We start from the raw sequence: 23,615 nt of genomic DNA, 5'->3' as shown, positions 1-23,615 counted from the left end.
CTCAAGTTCAATTACTGGCATCCCAGATGTTCCCCCAAGCACTGCAAGGAATGATCCTGAATGCAGAGCTAGCTAGGATTAATTCTGAGAATTACTAGGTGTACTCATCCCAAATCCTAGGATTTGTTTGCATTTGTATTTGATTAGCTTCCTTCTTTGATTCTTTTCATGCTATATGAGTAAAGTATTTTGCCTTTACTCCTTATGATTTATTATATTTAGAATGAATTCCTTCAATTCTATCCATGTTATCCCATATGGCAAGAATTCATCTTCTTTTTAGAGGAAGTGATAGATTTTGTTTGGGACCACACCTCATGGTAGTTGAGGCACTTGGGGGCTGCTTCCAACTCTGTGTTAGGTGTTAGCCTCCAGCAATGCTTATGGGGACTGTTAGACCGGTCAGGGTGTGCTGAAGGGTGAATCTGGGCTTTCTGCATACAGAATACACTCAGCCCTTTTATGTTTCCTGGCTCTTGTTATTCCTTATAGCTGTGAATAAGATTCTTTGTTTGGGGAGAGGAGGCTTGGGTTTTTGGGCCACACTCAGCAGTGCTCAAGGGTTACCTCTGTCTCTGAACTGAGAAATCACTCCTGGCAGGCTCAGGGGGACCATATACCAGGGATCAAACATGGTCGGCTGCATGCAAGGCAAGTACTGTACCTGCTGTGCATCGCTCCAGTCCCAGAATTAAGTTTCTTTTATTTTTTATTTTTGGGCCACACCCGGTGAGGCTCAGGGGTTACTCCTGGCTATGCGATCAGAAATCACTCCTGGCTGGGGGACCATATGTGACACAGGTGAATTGAACTGCAGTCCATCCTGGGCCAGCTGCGTGCAAGGCAAATGCGCTACCGTTGCACCATCTCTCCGGCCCCCAGAATTAAGATTTTTGTTTTTGTTTTTGTTTTTGGGCCACATCCGGCGGTGCTCAGGGGTTACTCCTGGCTGTCTGCTCAGAAATAGCTCCTGGCAGGCACGGGGGACCATATGGGACACCGGGATTCGAACCAACCACCTTAGGTCCTGGATCGGCTGATTGCAAGGCAGACGCCGCTGTGCTATCTCTCCGGGCCCAGAATTAAGATTTTTTAATAGATGCCAGGTTAATTAATTTATCCGGAGTGAGTTGAAAGAGCCAGTATCTTTTAAAGGTTTGTCAATTTCATTTGAGGTTAAAAAATGAACTATTTTAGTGGAGACATAACTTTTTATTTTGGTAATTGCATTTCTGTGATAAACATGTTTCATATCTTTCTGGTAACCAATTTATTCTTTTAAGAGTATGTTTAAGTGTTTTACTAATAACTATACTATTATTTAAATTTATTAAAACCTTGTTCAGGGGCCGGGCGGTGGCGCTAGAGGTAAGGTGCCTGCCTTGCCTGCGCTAGTCTTGGACAGACCGCGGTTCGATCCACCGGCATCCCATATGGTCCCCCAAGCCAGGAGCGACTTCTGAGCGCATAGCCAGGAGTAACCCCTGAGCGTCACCGGGTGTGGCCCAAAAACCAAAAACCAAACCAAACAAAAAAAAAACCTTGTTCAGAGAGTTCTTATATATTTATTGCACCTTTGCAATGAATATAATGTTCTTTTTTATAATGATCTTTTTTCTTTTGATTTTTTTTGGTGTTGGGGCTATTCCTGGTGATGCTCAGGGGTTATTTCTAATCTTGCACTCAGGAATTCCTCCTGATGGTGCTCAGGGGGCCATATGGATGCCAGAAAGTGAACCCACATGGTTGCATGCAGAGCTAGAGCCCTAACTGCTGTACTATTGCTCTGACCTTAAATGTTAACTTTCTTAATAATCAGGTTATGTTTGACAAGCTACATCATAAACCAAGAAATTAACATTGATTCAATTCTTTGGACTTTATTCAGATTTCACCAGTGTTGCCTGTAATGTCTTTAAAATATGCTTGGAGAGATAGAACGGTGATAAGACTCCTGCATTACACACAGCTGATCTCCTCCCTTCTCCCCTACTACGTATCTTTATATCTTATATTATAAGCAAGATCATTCTAGTTATGTCCCTTTCCCTCTTTTCCCTCGCCATGAAATCTGTCCATATATCAGTAAAGTGCATGATTTCATCTTATGATTCAGTAGAATTTTATTGTGTATGTGTACCATAGTTTCTCTATCTACTTTATTCTACTCTTTAGAAATTAGAACCAGCAACTAAAATGAAAGGTAACTATGTTGTTCAAAAATAAATCGTACCATACACATACCTTACACATACACTTACATACCATACACATACACATAAATGTAAATTTAGCATTTAAATTAACTTTAATCTTTAATTCCTTTATTCTAGAAAGCAGTTTGAGCTTGTCCCTTGGAACAAAACTTATCAATTAGTTACTAATCTATACAGTTGTGCTGGGAGAATTGCATTTATTTTTTTTTACATTTTTTCTTTTCCCAGGTAGAGTAGTTTTTACATATTTTATAGATTTTTTTTTTTTTTTGGTTTTTGGGCCACACCCTGTGACGTTCAGGGGTTACTCCTGGCTATGCGCTCAGAAGTTGCTCCTGGCTTCTTGGGGGACCATATGGGACGTCGGGGAATTGAACCGCGGTCCGTCCTAGGCTAGCGCAGGCAAGGCAGGCACCTTACCTCCAGTGCCACCGCCCGGCCCCATTTTATAGAATTTTTAATGAACACAAAAGGGAACATTTATCTCTATGAAAAAGATTGCTTTCTGAGATTTTACATTTCTTTATTTCTCAGTTATTAAGAATGCCAGTAGTGCTTCCTGTTCACACTATGAATTGTTAAGGCAAGCCTTTTGTATCCATTGGCCCAAGCTTGTAGAAAGCAAAAGCTATTTCTCACTCATTTGAAGCACTCAGTTGGTTCTTTATGTCAATATTTGCTTTGTTTAGGACAAGTTGCTTAAGAACATTTGGTATATCTTAGATATTTCAGGTCAAATGTAATGATTTGGAAATAAGTCTTTTAGATTGTTTTTTATTTTTTTGGCTTGAATGTTTAACAGATGATGATGCCATCTGTTTATAATCAGTATTTTCAGAGATAGGAGGAAAGCATTTTGGGTGAGAAATGATAGCTGTAAAGTGCCTTTCCATACAACTGTCAAAAGTCATTTTCCATGCTTTGGTTCCTTCCAAAATGTCAGAGTTGGAATTGTACAGTCTTTTCAGATTGGCTTACTTAACATACACTATACTTTTACATTTTTCCATGTCTTTTCATTGTGTGATATTCATTGTCATTTGCTCTACTGTCAATGCTCTACTGTACAGGTATGCCACAGTTTATTTGTCTAACTTGGTTGCTTCCAAGTTTTGGTAGTTCTGAAAAAGCTGTTATTCATGTTTAGGTTTTTTTGTGGACATAAGTTTACAACAGATCTGAGCAAATATCTGTGAGTTTGATTGTTGAATAATTTGGTGAGGCTGATTTTTTTTTAATTTTTATTTTGATCATAGTGGTTTACATAGTGTTGACAATAATATTTTAGGTACATATTTACATAAAATCAGGGGGGATTCCCATCACCAAATTGTCCTCCCTACACCTCCGTTTCTGTCCTACCTCCCATTTCCTCTTCCCTCACCCCAGGTCGGCTAGAATATGTGGTCCCCTCTGTATCTAACCCACAACTTAGTAGTCTTGCACCTGTTTGGTCTTGATGCTTCCCTTAGTTCCCCCTCTAACTGGAGGCAGGACTAGCTAGTTCAAGTTGCGTGGTTTTGTTTGAAAAAGAGAAAAGTAATAAACTGGGGTAAGGGTCTAATACCACGAAACTGGGCGGAATCCTTCTAGAGGCTCTCATCAACGTTTTGAGAGATGGAGAAAAAGAAGGTGAAATACTCCACCAGTACCAAAAGAAGTGTCAAATATCCAGTGAGGGCTCGAGCTATATCGATAAGCACCACACACACACACACACAAAAAAAAAAAAAAAAAAAAAAAAAAAAAAAAGGCTGATTTTAGTTGTGTATGAAATGGCCAAAGCATCATTTGTTACATATCATTTAGCATTACTACAACAAAGAATAAGTTATTAGTGTTTTGCATCTTAGCTTTTATTATTCTCAGTGTTTTTATATTAGCTTTAAAAGTTTTTAAGTTTTTTAATTTAAAGAACTGATTTATAAAGTTATTGGTAGTTGAGTTCTACATAGATAATATTTTAACTCCAATCCCACCACAAGTGTTGAATCCCATCACCTGTGTTTCCATACTCTTATCATCCCCCACACCACTCCATACCCATTCCCATTTCCACCTGCCACCTTGATAGGGTCATTGTTTTTGTTTAATTAATTTTCCCTTTGTCCTGGAAATTCAAACACTTGGTGGTGGTATGCTGGTGTCATTTACTTGGTTGTGGTACATCGACAGAATTGGGATTGCACTTGATTCCAATGTAGGCAGTGTCAGGGATTGAATCCACAACTGCATGCATGCAAAACATAGCTATTTTTAGGTATGTTTTGACATCTGATTATTACCAAAATTCACGTTGATAAAATTTAATATTGAGAACATTTTCATGTTGTACGTGTCGCACACACGCACATGCTTCCATTTAGTGCTCGGGTGAACTCTTGGTTTTGTGCTCAGCTGTTATTCCCTGCTGTGCTCAGGACAATTGGGGACTTGCTGCATCAAAGCATGTAGTTAGTCCCTAGAGTTGTCTTTCAAGTTCTTATTTTTCTGTTGTTATTTAAAATCTATAAATCTTTGGTAAGGTGAGATATTTTTCCCATTTTGAAGTTTGTTTATTTTCTTACTGTTGAACTTTAAAGATCTTTGTATATTTTGAATAATTCATAAGTGGTCTTCAAATATTTTCTTTCCGTTTGTGATTTGTCTTCATATTCCTGATTAGTTTTTGTAGAACAGAAGTTTTACTTTTAATGATAGCTAACCTAATTTTCTCACACAGAGTGATGTATTTATTTTTTCTGAGTAGTCTCAAATAAGTCAAGTTCACCTAGATTTTCTCTACTTGTTATCTACTATAAGTTAAATAACATTTTACTTCACATTTTAGGTGTGTGATAATTCTGTTCAAACTTTTGTGAAATGTATAAAATAATGAAATTGTAATATGATGCTGTCCCACAAGTAGTTCCAGCCTTATTTGATAAAAAGAATATCTTCTCTTTTGAATGGCTTGAGAAAATTCCTTGCAAAGATTAGTTGACTATATTCAAATGCCTCTGTTTCTGGGCTATATTCATTTTGTTCATTTTTGTTCATGCCCATACTAAACATAGGATAGTTTACTTCATTACTGTACATTTGTTTTGTTTTGGGACCACAGTCAGCTGTTCTCAGGGCTTGCTTCTGTTTCTCAGCTCTGGGAATACTTTTTCTTGTTTGTTTGTTTTTGGGTCACACTCAGCAGTGCTTGGGTTATTCCTGGTTCTGTGCTCAGGAATTACTCCTGGCAGCTATGGAATGCTTATGGGATGCTTGAGATTGAACAGTGTCTGTTGTGTGCAAGTCAAGCACTCTAGTCACTTTATTGTCTCTCAGGCCACTCTGTGCTCACTTTTGACAGGCTCGTGGACATTGTGTAGGCTGTTGGGAATTGAACCTGGGTTGGCTGTGTGGGAGACAAACACTCTACTTGTCTATTTCTCGGCTCTTCCTTTGATTTAGTTTATTAGATGCTTATATTTTTCTTTATGTAAATCTCAGACATTTTTTATTTTCTTGCAGTGCTGGAGGTGTTGTACCCAGGATCTCACATGAATAAGGGATATACTCTACCACTAAGCTACATCGCTAGCCTTAGTACAGATTTTCTTAGATTTATATATGACTAATTAGTTTTCATGCTAATCTAACAATAATTCAGTATATTATAAAATTTGTTTTATTTATTAACAATAAAATAATTTTACTTTAATTTCTAATTCTCTCTTTTCATTGTAAAATGTTTTTATTTTTGCTCATTAACCATCTCTGTTACTGTCTTACTACTACAGTATTTCACTTGTTCCAGGAAGTTTCTGTTTCATTTGAGGGTAGAAGCATGTTATATATATATATATATATTTTTTTTTTTTTTTTTTTTGGTTTTTGGGCCACACCCGGCAGTGCTCAGGGGTTACGCCTGGCTGTCTGCTCAGAAATAGCTCCTGGCAGGCACAGGGGACCATATGGGACACCAGGATTCGAACCAACCACCTTTGGTCCTGGATCGGCTGCTTGCAAAGCAAACGCCGCTGTGCTATCTCTCTGGGCCCAGCATGTTATATTTTGAACTGTTTTCCATTTAGAGTCATATCACTTTAAAACTGTTTTCTTTCTTGGGCTGGAGAGATAGTACAGTGGATAAAGTTCATGCCTTGCTCATGACCTGGTTCAATTCCCAGCATACATATGATCTTCACCACATATGATCTTCCAATCATCACTAGAAGAATTAAGCCCTGATCACAACTGTGTGTGCCACTACAAAACGAAATTTTAAAAAAAAGAAAAAACTACTTTCTTTTTTAAATGTTAGCTTTTATTTGCTTCTCTTGTCCTATTGCATAGCGAGGGCTTTTAGTACAAATTTAGTAGAATGGTGAGAATTGTGAATAGCAAATTATTTATTGTCTTAATCTCTAAGTTAGGGGAAAAGTACCTGGTTTCTCGCTATTAAATATGTTAGTATAGAAATTTTGGCTTTTTTTCTTTTTACAAAACTGAGTAAGTTTTCCTTTACTCCTAGCTTGCTTACTTTTCATAAAAAATACAGGTATTGAAATTTTAACTTTTTTTTTCCAGCATTTTGTGATGTAATTATATGATATTTTTTCCTTTCTTAGTCTTATTGATGTAAGACTGTATTTTTCTTTTTTGGTTTTATTAGTCATTCATGTCTTTTGCCTAATTTGTGAATGTTTTAATTATCATGTTCTTGGTTTTTTTTTTTTTTTTTTTTCGCTTCTGCCTTCTTTTTTCTTTCCTCCCAGTACTTGATGATCAAAGTATTGAGGCTTTTGGTATAATTTCACGATCTTGTATGAGGTTGAATGTGTGTGCATGCATAGAGTGTGTGTTTGTGTAATTTGGATTGAGTAGTTTTTGTTGTTTTTTCTAGTCTTTTGTAGTACTTATAGTACATTTTACAGTCTTTTGTAGTACTCCATTAATTGACTATTGAATGTTAATACTACCATTTGACCATGGTGTATTATTTTTATTTTATATTTGATTACTGATATTTGTTGAATTTTTTGCATTTGTTCTGAGATATAATAAGATAATAGATGTAGAATTTCAGAGTGATATCCTTTTTGATATTGGGATATTAATGAGGGCTGTTTCATAGAATGAGTTAGAACATTATACTCTATGTAAAGGATTTTAATTATTGATTATCATAATCTTTGTTTTATTTTGTTGTTTTGATGTCTTTTGTTTTTGGTCACATCTGGCAGTGTTCTGCATATGAGAAATTACTCCTGGTGAGCTTGAGGAACCATATAGGATGCAGGGATCCTTCAAGGCAAATGCCCTGCCCATAGTGCTATTGCTCTGGTCCATGTTGAACATTATAAAACATCATAAAAATTTTAAAAATAATTTTAAAAGGTTTTATAAAATTTATCAGCCTGCATTTTCTGTTTGGAGAGTTTATTGATTTATCTTATTTATGCATAAAGACCTAGAGTACCAATTGCCTCAGTATCAATTTTAAGAGATTCTTTCAAGGAAACGGTATATTCCCTCTCAGACATCAAAATTTGTGGGCACAGAACTGCTGTATATTCTTAAATTATCATCTTCTGTACATAGAACAACTGTGATTATTAATTTATTGTGTGTGTGCTTAAAAAAGTTCCTTGTTGGGGCCGGTAAGGTGGCACTGGAGGTAAGGTGTCTGCCTTGCAAGCACTAGCCAAGGAAGGACCATGGTTCGATCCCTCCCGGCGTTCCCCCAAGCCAGGGGCAATTTCTGAGTGCTTAGCCAGGAGTAACCCCTGAGCATCAAATGGGTGTGGTTCGAAAAAACAAACAAAAAAAAACATAAAAAAAATTCCTTGTTAGGCATTTTTGTCTTTTTCTTCTCCTGGTTAGCCCAGTTTTTTATTTTTTTTTTTAAAAAAAATTAGGGCCCGGAGAAAGCATGGAGGTAGGACATTTGCCTTACACACAGAAGGACGGTGGTTTGAATCCTGGCATCCAATATGTGGTCCCCCGAGCCTGCCAGGAGTGATTTCTGAGCTTAGAGCCAGGAGTAACCCTGAGCGCTGCTGGGTATGACCCCTCCTAAAAAAACAAACAAACAAAAAATAAATTTTTTTGTTTTGGGGGGTGTTTAAATACTGGCAGTGCTTAGGACTTATTCCCAGCTATGTTCTCAGGGGTCACTACTGGTGGGATTTAGGGATCATTGTTCGTGCTGGGGATTGAACCAGGTCAGCCTGGTACAAGGCAAGTACCTTATTCAAGGTTCTATCCTTTGGCCCTTGCCTAGATAATTTAATAATTTCTTAAACAAGCAGTGTTTTGTTTTTATTTTATTTTATTTTTGGGTCACACCCGGCGGTGCTCAGGGGTTACTCCTGACTGTCTGCTCAGAAATGGGACACCGGGATTCGAACCAACCACCTTTGGTCCTGGATCGGCTGCTTGCAAGGCAAACACCACTGTGCCATCTCTCCGGGACCACAAGCAGTGTTTTGGATTTAATTTATTATTTAATTTATTCTCTTTGTAACTTCTTTATTTTCTGAATTTGTTTCTTTTGCCTAATTAGTGAATGTTTTAATCATTATGTCCTTGAGTTGTTTTTTTACTCTGCCTTCTTTTCCTCCCAGTACTTGATGTTAATACTTTTGAGTCTTTGGCATAATTCCACAGGTCTTATATGAGGTGTAGCGCACACGTGTGTGTGTGTGTGTGTGTGTGTGTGTGTGTATTTGGGTTGAGCAGTTTTTGTTGTGATTATTTTTGTTTCTACAGTCTTCTCACCCACCTGTATTCTGCTGTTGAACTAATTCACTACTTTTTCTTAAATCCAGTTATATCTTCTTTCTTCTAAAACTTCTGTTGAAAAATAATTCTTTGTTTTAGTTCGTTTTTGATTTGGGCCACACCCAGCGGTGCTCAGGGGTTACTTCTGTCTCTGCACTTAAGTATTCCTCTTGGCAGGCTTGGGGGACCATATGGGATGCTGGGGATGAAAACCAGGTCAGCTGAATGCTAGGCAAATGTTCTACTCTCTGTACAATTGTTCCAGCCAAATTTCCTTTTCTTCTTCAACTTAAAAAAAATTTAAAGAAATGCATCACATAGTTGACATAGTTAATCATAATACATTTGTTTCCAGATAAGTGCAAGCAAAGTTATTGAAAAATGGGGCCGGGCGGTGGCGCTAAAGGTAAGGTGCCTGCCTTGCCTGCGCTGTCCTTGGATGGACCGCGGTTTGATCCCCCGGTGTCCCATATGGTCCCCCAAGCCAGGAGCAACTTCTGAGCACATAGCCAGGAGTAACCCCTGAGCGTTACCGGGTGTGGCCCAAAAACCAAAAACCAAAAACCAAAAAAAAAAAAAAGTTATTGAAAAATAACAAAGAGAAGAAAGTTAAAAAAGAAAAAAAGTACAATAGCAATCATTTGTGCAAATTATTGTATCCTCATTGAAGTTATTAATACAATGACATAAGGTTTGTAAGTTCTTATTGTTAGCAATCCTTTCTGTTAAGTAGGGGTTTTCCTATAGGGATGACAGCATCAAACAAAAGAAGTTGTCCAGAAATTCAAAGAACTATTAACTGATACTATGACCTATAGGGACTGGTACTCTCCTCCTAACATGGTCAGTTTTCTGCTGCATGGGCCCTATTTTTTTCCTATTTCTTTACTGAAACATTATTTTCTAAGATTCTGTTTTTTGTCATCCCCACCCACGTGTTTCAGTCATGTCTATTATTATGTGGACATTTTTCAGTTGTCTTAAGATATATATAACTAAGGAATGGAATTACTATGATACTTACTTTTTTTGTAAATTCCATTTCTTTCCATATTTGCTTTATTATGATTTCGGGAAAAAGATCTGAGATATTTTTGAAGTATCTTTTTGGTTCTTAAAAAGCACTGTTTCCAGAGGCCCAGAGCGATAGATAGTACAGTGAATAGGGTGATTGCCTTGCACCAGAGTTCCATCAAGAGGAACTCCTGAATGCTAAGTCAGCATTAACCCCTGAGCATCACTGGGTGTAGCCCAATTCCACCTGCCCCCATTTCCCTCTCCCTATTTTCAAGTAAGTATGGTCTCCAGACTAGATTTATTCCTATTCTTATTCTTTGCTTACATCCTCATATTCTTTCCACTAAAAGTACAGGTATTATGGCTAGAGGTAGTGCAGTGGGTAGGACCATTCACTGCCTTGCATGTAACAGACCTAGGCTCTATTTCTAGCATCACATATGGCTACCTCCAGCCTGCCAGGAGTGATTCCTGAGCATAGAGCCAGGAGTAACCCTTAAGCATCATCAATATGGCTCCCAAACAAATTAAAAAGACAGGTGCTGATAAGATATCTTTAGATAAATATTAAAGTATTAGAAGGAACTATTAAACTATTGCTCATGTTGAAACTGTGAATGTGTAGTTATTCATATACATGACTTTTACATTGAAAATATGCCTATTCGTTTGTTTAGAAAAAGGAAAGTGAGTGCTTGCAATTAAAAATTTTGGTGCTTCGAAATGAACTAGAAAGACAAAAGAAGGCTCTGGGACGAGAGGTGGCATTACTGCATAAGCAACAAATTGCATTACAGGACAAAGGTGAGTAAATTATCATACAAAAAAGGTATAATTTCTATAACGTCAGTAGTTTTCTTCTCTCTAGTCAGAAATAGTTAGCCTTGTATCTATGTGCTGATAAATACATTAATTTTTTGGTTTGTTTGTTTGTTTTTGGGCCACACCCAGGGACTCTCAGAGGTTACTCCTGGCTACATGCTCAGAAATCACTCCTGGCTTGGGGGACCATATGGGATGCCGGGGGATCGAAACCCCGGTCTGTCCTAGGCTAGCTTGAACTAGGCTGATGCCTTACCTCTTGCGCCACTGCTTTCTGACTCTTGAAATAATTTTTTTTTTTTTTTTTGGTTTTTGGGCCACACCCGGTAACGCTCAGGGGTTACTCCTGGCTATGTGCTCAGAAGTTGCTCCTGGCTTGGGGGACCATATGGGACACCGGGGGATCGAACCCGCGGTCCGTCCAAGGCTAGCGCAGGCAGGGCAGGCACCTTACCTTTAGCACCACCGCCCGGCCCCTTGAAATAATTTTTAAAGTGTGCTAAAGACGATACAGACAGAAAGATCTGCACATACACAGATTCTGCATACACACACTTCAGATTTTCTAAGTGAACTGCTGTATAGGCAGAATCTTCATCAAATAAATGCATTACCAGGAGCTTGAATCTCAGAGACTTCCTCATGTTTTAGGTAAGAGCATCTCTAGCCATACTAACTACTATCTTGACTTAGTATACTAAACATTGGTTTTGCCTAATTCTTAATTTTATGATAATGGCAAAATACATTATGTACCTATTATATGCTAACTTTATTCAATATTTTGTTGTTAAATTTATTATTGTTATTGTTTTTGGTTTGGGGCCACACCCGGTGACACTCGGGTTATTTCTGGTTATGCACTCAGAAATCACTCCTGGCTTGGGGGACCATATGAGACAGTGGAGATTGGTCCATCCTGGGTCAGCTGCGTGAAAGACAAATGCCCTACTGCTCTCCTATCACTCTGGCCCCAGTTGTTAAATTTATTATTTTTTTTTTTTTTTATTTTTTTTTTTTTTTTTTTTTTTTTTTTTTTTTTTGTGGTTTTTGGGTCACACCCGGCAGTGCTCAGGGGTTATTTCTGGCTCCACGCTCAGAAATTGCTCCTGGCTGGCACGGGGGACCATATGGGACGCTGGGATTCGAACCGATGACCTCCTGCATGAAAGGCAAATGCCTTACCTCCATGCTATCTCTCCAGCCCCTTTTTTTAAGTTTTTGGGTCACACCTGGCAATGCTCAGGAGTTACTCCTGGCTCTACACTCAGAAATCGCTCTTGGCAGGCTCGGGGGACCATATGGGATGCCGGGATTTTGAACTTCCACCCTTCTGCATGCTAGGCAAACGCCTTACCTCCATGCTATCTCTCCAGCCTCTAAATTTATTATTAATTGTTTCTAAAGTAACCTTGGTTCATTCTTTTGTCAAATAGTAATCTGTTGTGAATTTATTTAATTCATGCTATTAACATTTCACATAATTATTTTTGGGAACTATTACAGATAATACTTCCTTGAATATTTTAGTAGATGTTTGTAGTGGAGATTCTTATCCCTTTTTGTTTGATAAAACTTAGGAGCAGAATTACAGTCATAGGATATACTTATTTCAGTTTTATTATATGGTACACCAAATTTTTCCAAAACATTGAGCCAATTTTCAACTTCTGTAGTATATCAGATCTCTTGTCTCACACAGGTGTTGGCATTTGGTACTTTCTTTACATTTTTTTAGCTTTTCTTCTGGTGCATATGTAGTAGCTCCTTGTAATTGAAGACTAGTGAAGTTGAACTTTATTTCTACTTCATAGCTTTTTTTTGGAATACTCTCCTTTGGTAAGTCTGTTTTCAAAGGAAAATACTCTGCTGTTGAAGTCTTATGCAAGATAGTCACTCTTTTTTTTTTTTTTTTTTTTGGTTTTTGGGCCACACCCAGTGACACTCAGGGGTTACTCCTGGCTATGCGCTCAGAAGTCGCTCCTGGCTTGGGGGACCATATGGGATGCCGGGGGATCGAACCGCGGTCGGGGGATCGAACCGCGGTCCGTCCTAGGCTAGCGCAGGCAAGGCAGGCACCTTACCTCTAGCGCCACCGCCCGGCCCCAAGATAGTCACTCTTAAAGCATTAACATGAAATACCTTTCCCCCTTTTATGTTTAATTTGATTTCATAGTATCTTATACTAGTAATTCTGTTTTGGGGGACTTTGACTCTCGGTTAATTAAAACATGGTTTTTTTTTTTAACTTTATTTAAAAAAAAACGCATCACATGGTTGACATAGTAGGCCATAATACATTTGTTTCCAGATAAGTGAGAGCAAAGTTAGTTAAAAAACAATACAAAGAGGGGCTGGAGAGATAGCATGGAGGTAAAGCATTTGCCTTGCATACAGAAGGTCAGTGGTTAGAATCTCGGCATCCCATATGGTCCCCTGAGCCTGACAGGAGCGATTTCTGAGCATAGAGCCAGGAGTAATCCTTGAGCACTGCCAGGTGTGACCCAAAAACCAAAAACCAAAAAAAAAAAAAAAAAAAAGCAATAGAAAGAAAAAGCTTTTTTTTTTTCAGCATGAGAAAGAGAGAAAGAGAGAAGAGAGAGAGGACAGAGGGAGAGGAAAAAAGAGGGGGAGAGAGGCACAGGGAGGGAGAGGGTAAGAGTGAGGAAGACAAGAGAACAGCTTTTTTTTTTTTTTAAAAAAAAAAAAAAAAAGGAAGAGAAGGGCCAGAGCGATAGCACAAGCAGTACAGTATTTGCCTTGCATGCAGCCAACCCGGGATGGATCTCGGTTCTATTCCCAGCATTTCAGATGGTCCCCTGAGCCTTCTAGGAGTGGTTTCTGTGCACAGAGCCAGGAGTAACCCCTGAGCATGGCCAGGCCCAAACCATACTGTCCATTCTGTTAGATTGGTGTGGTCATATAGAGATGACAGCATTAAACTAATGAAGTTGTCAAGGAACTCAAAGCACTGTTACTAATACTGTGGCTTTTGTGGGGCATATTCTCAGCTGTCAGGCCTCCCCAGAACAAGGAAGATGGGGGAGGAGGGTCGCTGCTTATTCCAAAAAAGCCCTGTTGATATCAGCCCAAATACTGGAGTACCGGAAGTTTAGACAGATTGCTGTCTCTGAAGAAAACTGTAGAGGAATGATAAGAGAGGGTCATAGGCAAAGTGGTGATGTGGGTAATGGATGCAGTAGGTATGGTTTGGCAGGGCAGGAGCTTGGCCCACCCTCTCCTCTCAAGATTGCCAGCTTTCTGCTACATGGCTGGTATACCCATATTTTTTCACAGCTGGGTTTACATCTCTTTTGAGAAAAGAGTGAGTCTATGGAGCTAACCTGATGTGAACATGTCTACTGCTAATTTAATTTAATCTTATGTAGTTTGTTTATTATTCTTTGCAATTTTAGTGGAGTTGTTAAATTTTCTTTCAGATAGTTAATGCAGAGAGGTCACTATAGCTGAAGCATAATATGTTTGGAAAATAATATTATGTGAGGGACTCAGAATAAGAAGTAATTTGTAGTATTAAGAAGGACATTTGACTTAATGTTTGAACATGAGAAAATGACTAAGAAAGTAACACAATGGTCTGTTAATGTCTTACATAAGTGGGTAGGACTTATGAGGAGATCTTGTTATTTCAGGGTAGTATGCGATAAAGTAATTTCATTGGATTTAGGGGTGCCTAAGAATTGAACTTAGGGGTGCCTAAGAATGAAATAATGTATTAAGTAGTCCTCTAGTAATCAGGAAATTATATTTGAATTGCTATACATAGTCAATTTGTACTTTGTGGTTATTATTGTTAGAGTCTGTCAAGCTAGTTATGAAAATTCCTCCATTCATTTAGATCTTCCTGATAAATTCTTTTATTCATCTGAAGCAAGTTCAGATCATTTGAATATTGAATGAAAAAGAAATTTCTTATTCTACAGGTGAGGAAAATGAAACTAAGTAAAACTCAGAGTTGTCTAGAGTTCTGAAAATAGCACAGGCAGGATTTTAACCCAGATCATTGATTCATATGTCCTTGGGTTTTCCAGTAAAATATACTGCCTCCCATAGGATTTGACTGTTGTATTTAAGCAGTAAAATTAGCTCTGACCTTCTAAGCTGTCAGGCCAATTGTGTAGAATTATGAAAGGTATCAATTGCTTCCCATTGCCTGTTATAAGGAAACATATCAGTTCTTTAGGGAGAAAAAAAATCTTCTCTTGGCACTAAATTCCAGAAGGAATTTAGCGTGCAGTTTCTTATGTGCAAGATATTAAATATCATAATGAAATACAGTCAATTGTAATTTTACAAAAGTTGCAGCAAGAAAGAGCTTATTTTTTTTTTTTTTTTTTTTTTTTTTTTTTTCTTGTGAGAAAATAATTTTTTTTTTTTTTTTTTTTTTTTTTTTTATAATTTTTTATTATGAATTATGAGAACAAAAGATGCAAAGAAAGAGGATAAGGTAAAGTTACAGTGGAAGGACAATCACCCATAACATAATTATCAGAAGAAGTCCCCTTGCTGATATCTTAACTTTGAATTTTCACCAAAAAAAGTTAAGATAAATAAAACAGAATCCATGTGCAATTACTTTTTCCCTCAAGTCCCCAGATTGTAGCACATTATAATATTTCTTAACAGCACACAAGGCAATCTAAAGCCATCAAGCTTACGTAACTCCTTAAACATTAGAGGCATAGTGTTTTTTACATTTCCATGTACATGCATATTAGCTTAAGTTAACCTCAAATTTTAAGTGGGTGTGTTTTAAGGATTAGAGTCAAAGGAGCACAGTAAAAACGGTGTTAGAGTGGCAATTGTTGTTTGCATAGGCCCACCAAAATATGAGAGGCATGGAAAGGAATAGCCTTGGCCTAAATACAAAGAGATCCTACCCCTGAAGTTTCCTGGCATAAGACCAGCTCTAGGCCTCAGGAAAGTTATCGTTCGCTCCAAGACATTGTCCGTAGCGCCAACACACTTATCACAGAGTCTCTGTTGTTGGTCTCATGTTTCTGTATTAAAGATTCTGGAATCTGCATGTCCTACATTGAAGTCATGATGAGGAGTGCCTTCTCGTTTCACTTCACCATGAAAGGGGAATGCAGGAAGCCCTGTCCTATAAGCAGGTTGTTGTTGTTGTTAAGTCTTCTCAGTGTTAAAGGAAGTCTCTTTTGAGCAGGACGATGTCTGAGCAGTGGTAGGGTCTTCCGTGGTAGAGGATTGCTTCCAGGTGATGTTATAGACAAACCTCACCATAAATGGGCAATACAGCAAGCCCTGTCCAGTAAACAGGTCATTGTTCTTGTTGTCTTCTCAGTGCTAAGGGATGTCTCTTTTGAGTAGATCGATGTCAGAGCAGCTGTAGGGTCGTCCCTGGTACAGGAATGCCTCCGGGTGATGTTATATACAACCTTGGATGTTTTGTAAATGTCTTCTGTAGATCAAGGGGTAAATGGAGAATGTCCATTCTTCTGAGGCCTGTGCCAGGTCTTTATGTCAATGTTCAGGGTGTAAGGTCTCATTGTACTACAAGATTTGTGTGTTCCCCTTTCTATTAGATAAGAACTTATTGGTATGTATAGTATTTTCCCATGTCAGTGTGCCTACGCAAACAAGATATAAAGCCACGTGGTGCTATCAGATATATGGGGGCATAAGAACATTTCCAACAAGACCCATGACTTGGTTCAAACATAAGTATTAAACTGAGGGATTCTTTCACACCAAATTCCATATTGAGTAGTTCACAAAGAGAAGATAAAAAAAAATGGGGGGGGATCATCACTGTATAAGAAAGTATTTAGCAAAAGTTATAGCCGTCAAAGAAAACACGCATAAAATGTTGAAAAGATATGTGTCCTTTTTATGCCTTTTAAAATAGTTGTGTGGGTGTTAACTCTAGGGCACCACTTTGGTCTGTGAATTAGGACTCAAGAGTACTTAAGTTAGAAAGGGTAAAAAAGGAGTAATGATGATAGGAGTTAAAGAAGTTAAAGAGAAATATGAACTTATGAAGGGGTATGCAAAAGGGCAGAGTACAAAATGGACATTCTGCATACATAAAAACATAATTCAATGATAGTGAGTACTAGTAATGTTTCTTGTGAGAGTACTATTAATGTTTCTTGTGCGCGCGGGGGCAATAGCCCCCACGCGATTTTGAAAATGTAGACTGGACAGAGATTACCAGTGCCAGCCAAACCTCCTCCTGCCTGACTCCCGGCTCCCAGGAAGGAGAGATCCTTCAAGAAGCTGGGAGAACAGAAGTTCAGAGCCCCACCCAGACCCTCCCTAAGGAGCCGCATGGATAGTGGGGGAAGGCCTAGGGTCCTTCAAGCTCCACCAAGGGACCCAACTCACCGGCTTGCCCAGGGGTGTGGCCCGGGGAAGCCCTGGAGATCTGGAGCAAGGCGGCAGAGGGGTGCTGGGGTTACCCAAATCCCGCACCCCCCCTAGGCCTGGCCAAGCAGGCCTCCGGCATGGCGTGGGCCTGCCAAACCTCCTCCTGCCTGACTCCCGGCTCCCAGGAAGGAGAGATCCTTCAAGAAGCTGGGAGAACAGAAGTTCAGAGCCCCACCCAGACCCTCCCTAAGGAGCCGCATGGATAGTGGGGGAAGGCCTAGGGTCCTTCAAGCTCCACCAAGGGACCCAACTCACCGGCTTGCCCAGGGGTGTGGCCCGGGGAAGCCCTGGAGATCTGGAGCAAGGCGGCAGAGGGGTGCTGGGGTTACCCACATCCCGCACCCCCCCTAGGCCTGGCCAAGCAGGCCTCCGGCATGGCGTGGGCCTGCCAAACCTCCTCCTGCCTGACTCCCGGCTCCCAGGAAGGAGAGATCCTTCAAGAAGCTGGGAGAACAGAAGTTCAGAGCCCCACCCAGACCCTCCCTAAGGAGCCGCATGGATAGTGGGGGAAGGCCTAGGGTCCTTCAAGCTCCACCAAGGGACCCAACTCACCGGCTTGCCCAGGGGTGTGGCCCGGGGAAGCCCTGGAGATCTGGAGCAAGGCGGCAGAGGGGTGCTGGGGTTACCCAAATCCCGCACCCCCCCCTAGGCCTGGCCAAGCAGGCCTCCGGCATGGCGTGGGCCTGCCAAACCTCCTCCTGCCTGACTCCCGGCTCCCAGGAAGGAGAGATCCTTCAAGAAGCTGGGAGAACAGAAGTTCAGAGCCCCACCCAGACCCTCCCTAAGGAGCCGCGTGGATAGTGGGGGAAGGCCTAGGGTCCTTCAAGCTCCACCAAGGGACCCAACTCACCGGCTTGCCCAGGGGTGTGGCCCGGGGAAGCCCTGGAGATCTGGAGCAAGGCGGCAGAGGGGTGCTGGGGTTACCCAAATCCCGCACCCCCCCTAGGCCTGGCCAAGCAGGCCTCCGGCATGGCGTGGGCCTGCCAAACCTCCTCCTGCCTGACTCCCGGCTCCCAGGAAGGAGAGATCCTTCAAGAAGCTGGGAGAACAGAAGTTCAGAGCCCCACCCAGACCCTCCCTAAGGAGCCGCATGGATAGTGGGGGAAGGCCTAGGGACTTCAAGCTCCACCAAGGGACCCAACTCACCGGCTTGCCCAGGGGTGTGGCCCGGGGAAGCCCTGGAGATCTGGAGCAAGGCGGCAGAGGGGTGCTGGGGTTACCCAAATCCCGCACCCCCCCTAGGCCTGGCCAAGCAGGCCACCGGCATGGCGTGGGCCTGCCAAACCTCCTCCTGCCTGACTCCCGGCTCCCAGGAAGGAGAGATCCTTCAAGAAGCTGGGAGAACAGAAGTTCAGAGCCCCACCCAGACCCTCCCTAAGGAGCCGCATGGATAGTGGGGGAAGGCCTAGGGTCCTTCAAGCTCCACCAAGGGACCCAACTCACCGGCTTGCCCAGGGGTGTGGCCCGGGGAAGCCCTGGAGATCTGGAGCAAGGCGGCAGAGGGGTGCTGGGGTTACCCAAATCCCGCACCCCCCCTAGGCCTGGCCAAGCAGGCCACCGGCATGGCGTGGGCCTGCCAAACCTCCTCCTGCCTGACTCCCGGCTCCCAGGAAGGAGAGATCCTTCAAGAAGCTGGGAGAACAGAAGTTCAGAGCCCCACCCAGACCCTCCCTAAGGAGCCGCATGGATAGTGGGGGAAGGCCTAGGGTCCTTCAAGCTCCACCAAGGGACCCAACTCACCGGCTTGCCCAGGGGTGTGGCCCGGGGAAGCCCTGGAGATCTGGAGCAAGGCGGCAGAGGGGTGCTGGGGTTACCCAAATCCCGCACCCCCCCTAGGCCTGGCCAAGCAGGCCTCCGGCATGGCGTGGGCCTGCCAAACCTCCTCCTGCCTGACTCCCGGCTCCCAGGAAGGAGAGATCCTTCAAGAAGCTGGGAGAACAGAAGTTCAGAGCCCCACCCAGACCCTCCCTAAGGAGCCGCATGGATAGTGGGGGAAGGCCTAGGGTCCTTCAAGCTCCACCAAGGGACCCAACTCACCGGCTTGCCCAGGGGTGTGGCCCGGGGAAGCCCTGGAGATCTGGAGCAAGGCGGCAGAGGGGTGCTGGGGTTACCCAAATCCCGCACCCCCCCTAGGCCTGGCCAAGCAGGCCTCCGGCATGGCGTGGGCCTGCCAAACCTCCTCCTGCCTGACTCCCGGCTCCCAGGAAGGAGAGATCCTTCAAGAAGCTGGGAGAACAGAAGTTCAGAGCCCCACCCAGACCCTCCCTAAGGAGCCGCATGGATAGTGGGGGAAGGCCTAGGGTCCTTCAAACTCCACCAAGGGACCCAACTCACCGGCTTGCCCAGGGGTGTGGCCCGGGGAAGCCCTGGAGATCTGGAGCAAGGCGGCAGAGGGGTGCTGGGGTTACCCAAATCCCGCACCCCCCCTAGGCCTGGCCAAGCAGGCCTCCGGCATGGCGTGGGCCTGCCAAACCTCCTCCTGCCTGACTCCCGGCTCCCAGGAAGGAGAGATCCTTCAAGAAGCTGCTCAAGAAAGAGCTTATTAACCCTTGAGACGAGTACCATCATAAATCATCATACAGAAAACACATTTCTTCATGGAGGGAAACTAAAAATTGAAGTATATTGCTTTTCGCTTATCTAACTTTATGTAGAAAACTCAGACGGATGATAGTTTATTGGTTTAAATTGTAATTTTGACAGGAATTGGCCATTGGCCAGTCTGAAACCAAACTCTGCTGAGACAGTGCCTAAAGAGTCTGTTTTATTTTGTGATGGAAACAAGATTCATGTTCTTTTTAACTATTGAATTTATAGGAGACAGCATTACATTTGGTTGTTAAAATAAAAGTGTCCGACTTGAGTTCTTGCTGAATAGAGGCACCATCTTACTTCATATAGTGATTATTATATTATTATTATATTATCATAATAATTTTGGTCTCTGTGTTAAAAGAACCAAACATTTCTGAAGGCAGTTTTGGAATATGTATATTATTTTTCTCTCAAAGTGATCTCTGTAGAAAAGTGAAAACAACTTCATGTCCACCCTAACAATACATGAAAGTTGAATAGTATATGAGTTTGATTATATTAGTGAACTAAGATTACAGGGAACCATATAAATTTTATGTAAGGAAAAAACTAACATACCAGTGATTCAGCCAAGGGACTTGAGTTAAATTAATTCTACTACAATTCCTAGCAAATTGCTAGTAACCAAATTTGGACTACTGTAAGATGATGACAGGCACAAGGCAGTTCATATCTGCCCACAATTTAGCTGCGTGAACCTTTTTTATTGCCCATCTTGGGGATGCCACACTCAGTGGCGCTCAGGGGTTACTCCTGGCTCTGCACTCAGAAATCACTCCTGGAAGGCTCAGTGGATAATGTTGAATGCCAGGGATTGAACCCAGGTTGTCTGTGTGCAAGGCAAAAGCCCAATATGCTATGCTATTGCTCTAATTCTACATGAACTTTTTTTGTTCTTTCTTTTCTTTTGTTCACACCCAGTGGTGCTCAGTACTTAAGGCCCTGCATTCAGGATTTACTCCTGAATGGACTTAGGGAGCCATATGAGATGCCATGGACAAACCTGGGTTGGCATATGCAAAGCAAATGTCTTATCCACTGAACTGTCACTTTGTCTCTGGATGAACCTTTTTTGGCTTTCCACAAATAGATTAAATCAAGAAAGAAAATTAGAGAAAGTTACCTTATGATTTACATCTGAAAGAGACAAGTGAATGTTACTTTCAATAAATGTTTGACTTACATTATTCCACAACAATAAAAAGAGTTGCAAAGATGGCAGTCCCTAAAGAATAAAAATGAAAATACTATTGTTGTGTTTTTTTTTTAATTGTATTTGTATAGTACCTGTGCTGTTAAAACCTCATTGATAGGGGCAGGGCAGTATCATTGAGGTAAACCTACCTTGATACCTAGTACCCCTGAATTTGCTTGGCTTACTAAGTAGTAGATACTTTGTCCCCTTCTAACCCAAACAGGCTAGAAAGCCTGGAATTGTAGCCACTGTGGTTTACCAGTCAAAGAGAGCAAGTACATGCTGTAACATTTCTCAGGGATTGCGGAATGCTGAGAGCAAAAGTAGATTGTTGAGGAAAAGCCCTTCAGCATATGACTTCCTCCATTTCCCCCCAAAAGAGACAAGTTAAAAACTTGAAGACTGTGGCACACTGTAAAGAACAAAACAGTAACAAAGGCCAAAACAGTTCTGTTTTTGAAAGTTTCTGTGGTTTATTTGAAGGAGAAAGCTTTATTGTCAGTATTCACTCCTAAGTAAAAATAGGCAGAAACTTGCATTTTTTGTTGTTGATGGTATTGTTTTGTTTTGGGGCCACACCCTGTTGTGTTCAGGGGTTATTTTTGGCTTTGCACTCAGAAATTATTCTTGGTAGTCTCAGGAGATTATATGGGATGCTGGGGATCATACCTAACCACTGTGCTATCGTTCTGAACCATTGCTTTTGATCTATCATTTTTTGAGCATTATTGGTGTTTTTAAAAGGGGCCATAAGTTGCTGTACTGACCTGGGGATTAAGGGTAAGAGGATACCAGCAAATGAAGTCCACGGTCAGCCCCTAACAGCGCTTTGCTGGGCCTGGCATTATTATATCTCAACTGAGCTCGGGTATTTGTGGAACTCAGTGACCAAGTACTTCAAGAGATCAAACACAGGACCTTGTACATGTGACGTGTTCATTCTGTTATTTGACTCATGTTCTAGGCACAGTTCCTTAAAGTTTTATCAAACTCAGGTCTTCAAATTAAAATGAGAAGAGATATGCCTATTTCTTTCTCTTTTGTCCAGCACACTATGTTCCACATTTAATTAAAAGTTTTGAGGCAAAGAAAAGAAAAGGCCATCATAATACATCTACAACCACCATCATTCACCCTTCGCAAAATATCAGAAGAAATGAACAAAATAATATTCACATGTTGGGGCTATCAGAAGAAATTTAAAATAAAATGATGAATTTTAGAAAGGTGGCTAATATACAGGAACCAAGTCGAAGATACAAGGCAGTACAGCAGGTAGGGTGTTTGTCTTGCAAGTGTTCAATTCAGGTTTGATTATCACCACCACTTAATGGTACTAAGCCTGTCAGGAGTGATGGGAGCAAATCCAGGATTAAACCCTGAGCATCTCCAGGTGTAACACCAAAAACAACAACAACAACAACAACTAAAACCCACAAAAACAACAAACAACAAAACCAGATAGGAATAGAGGGTTACTTTCAGTTTAGGGAAATTATAAAGAATCATTTAGAGCTGAAGAGATAGTACAGCAAGTAAGGTGCTTGCCTTGCTAGTAGCCGACCTGTTTGACACCTACACTGTGGTCCCAAAACAAAATAAAGCAGAGCTATAAATATAACAGCACTGCTTATGTATGTGTGTATATGTCTATACACTTGATGGTACTGTGGAATTGAAAATAAATAGACATACAATTTTAGTTGAAAACCACAATTCTAATCTCAGTAACAGAGAAAGAAGAGAAAAATCAGTGAGGTTTGAAGACCTTTACAACATTCTCATTTAACTTGACCTAATTGGAGGTAGATTTCTAAACTGAACACCACCATAATAAGCGTTTTTATTTCAAATATGTCTGAGACAGTTAGGCTATATTTGAAATCATTAAATAAGGAATATGGAAGAATAAAAAACCAAATCAAGTTCTCTAAACAAAAATAAACTAGAAATACTAACAGAACGATAGTTAGAAAATTCCAAATATTTACATACATACAAAGCATGGATCAAAGAAGAATGAAAAAGGTAGAAAATACTATAAACCAAATAAAAATATAACATCTGTATTTATAGTTATGTATGCTTAGAAGGAAATTTATAGCAGTTGATGCTCATATTTGAAAAGAATTGTTTCGAATCAGTTATCATAGCTTGTACTCAAGCAATGAAAAAGAACTAAGTATAAATAAGGAAGAAAGGATATAATTAAGGGCAGAAATCAGTGAAATAGAAAGGAACAAAGTAAATACCTTTGAAATAAGAAAGTTATTCATGAAAAGATCAACAAAATTGATGTCTCTAACCAGACCAAGCAAGTAAAGATGAAGAATGCACAAGTTTAAAATGTCAGGATAAGGGCCCGGAGAGATAGCACAGCGGTGTTTGCCTTGCAAGCAGCCGATCCAGGACCAAAGGTGGTTGGTTCGAATCCCTGTGTCCCATATGGTCCCCTGTGCCTGCCAGGAGCTATTTCTGAGCAGACAGCCAGGAGTAACCCCTGAGCACCGCCGGGTGTGGCCCCCCCCAAAAAATCAGGATAAAATAAGTACCATCACTATAGATCCTGTAGAAATTAAAATATTGCTGTAATATTTTAA

General features: G+C 41.0%; 1 protein-coding gene across 1 annotated transcript in view; it reads left to right on the top strand.

Annotated features, from left to right (window-relative positions):
- The window catches only part of UVRAG (UV radiation resistance associated), a 328,462-nt gene that overhangs the window by 157,356 nt on the left and 147,491 nt on the right, over positions 1 to 23,615 (top strand). The window contains exon 8 of the mRNA XM_049780278.1: positions 10,670 to 10,796. Coding sequence (XP_049636235.1) covers positions 10,670 to 10,796 — 127 coding nt within the window. The remainder of the gene's footprint in view (positions 1 to 10,669; positions 10,797 to 23,615) is intronic.

The sequence above is a fragment of the Suncus etruscus genome, chromosome 9 (assembly GCF_024139225.1).
Source record: "Suncus etruscus isolate mSunEtr1 chromosome 9, mSunEtr1.pri.cur, whole genome shotgun sequence".
NCBI classification, from domain to species: Eukaryota; Metazoa; Chordata; class Mammalia; order Eulipotyphla; family Soricidae; genus Suncus; species Suncus etruscus.
Note: the sequence above shows the minus strand (reverse complement) of the source record. Positions and strands in the feature narration are given on the sequence as shown.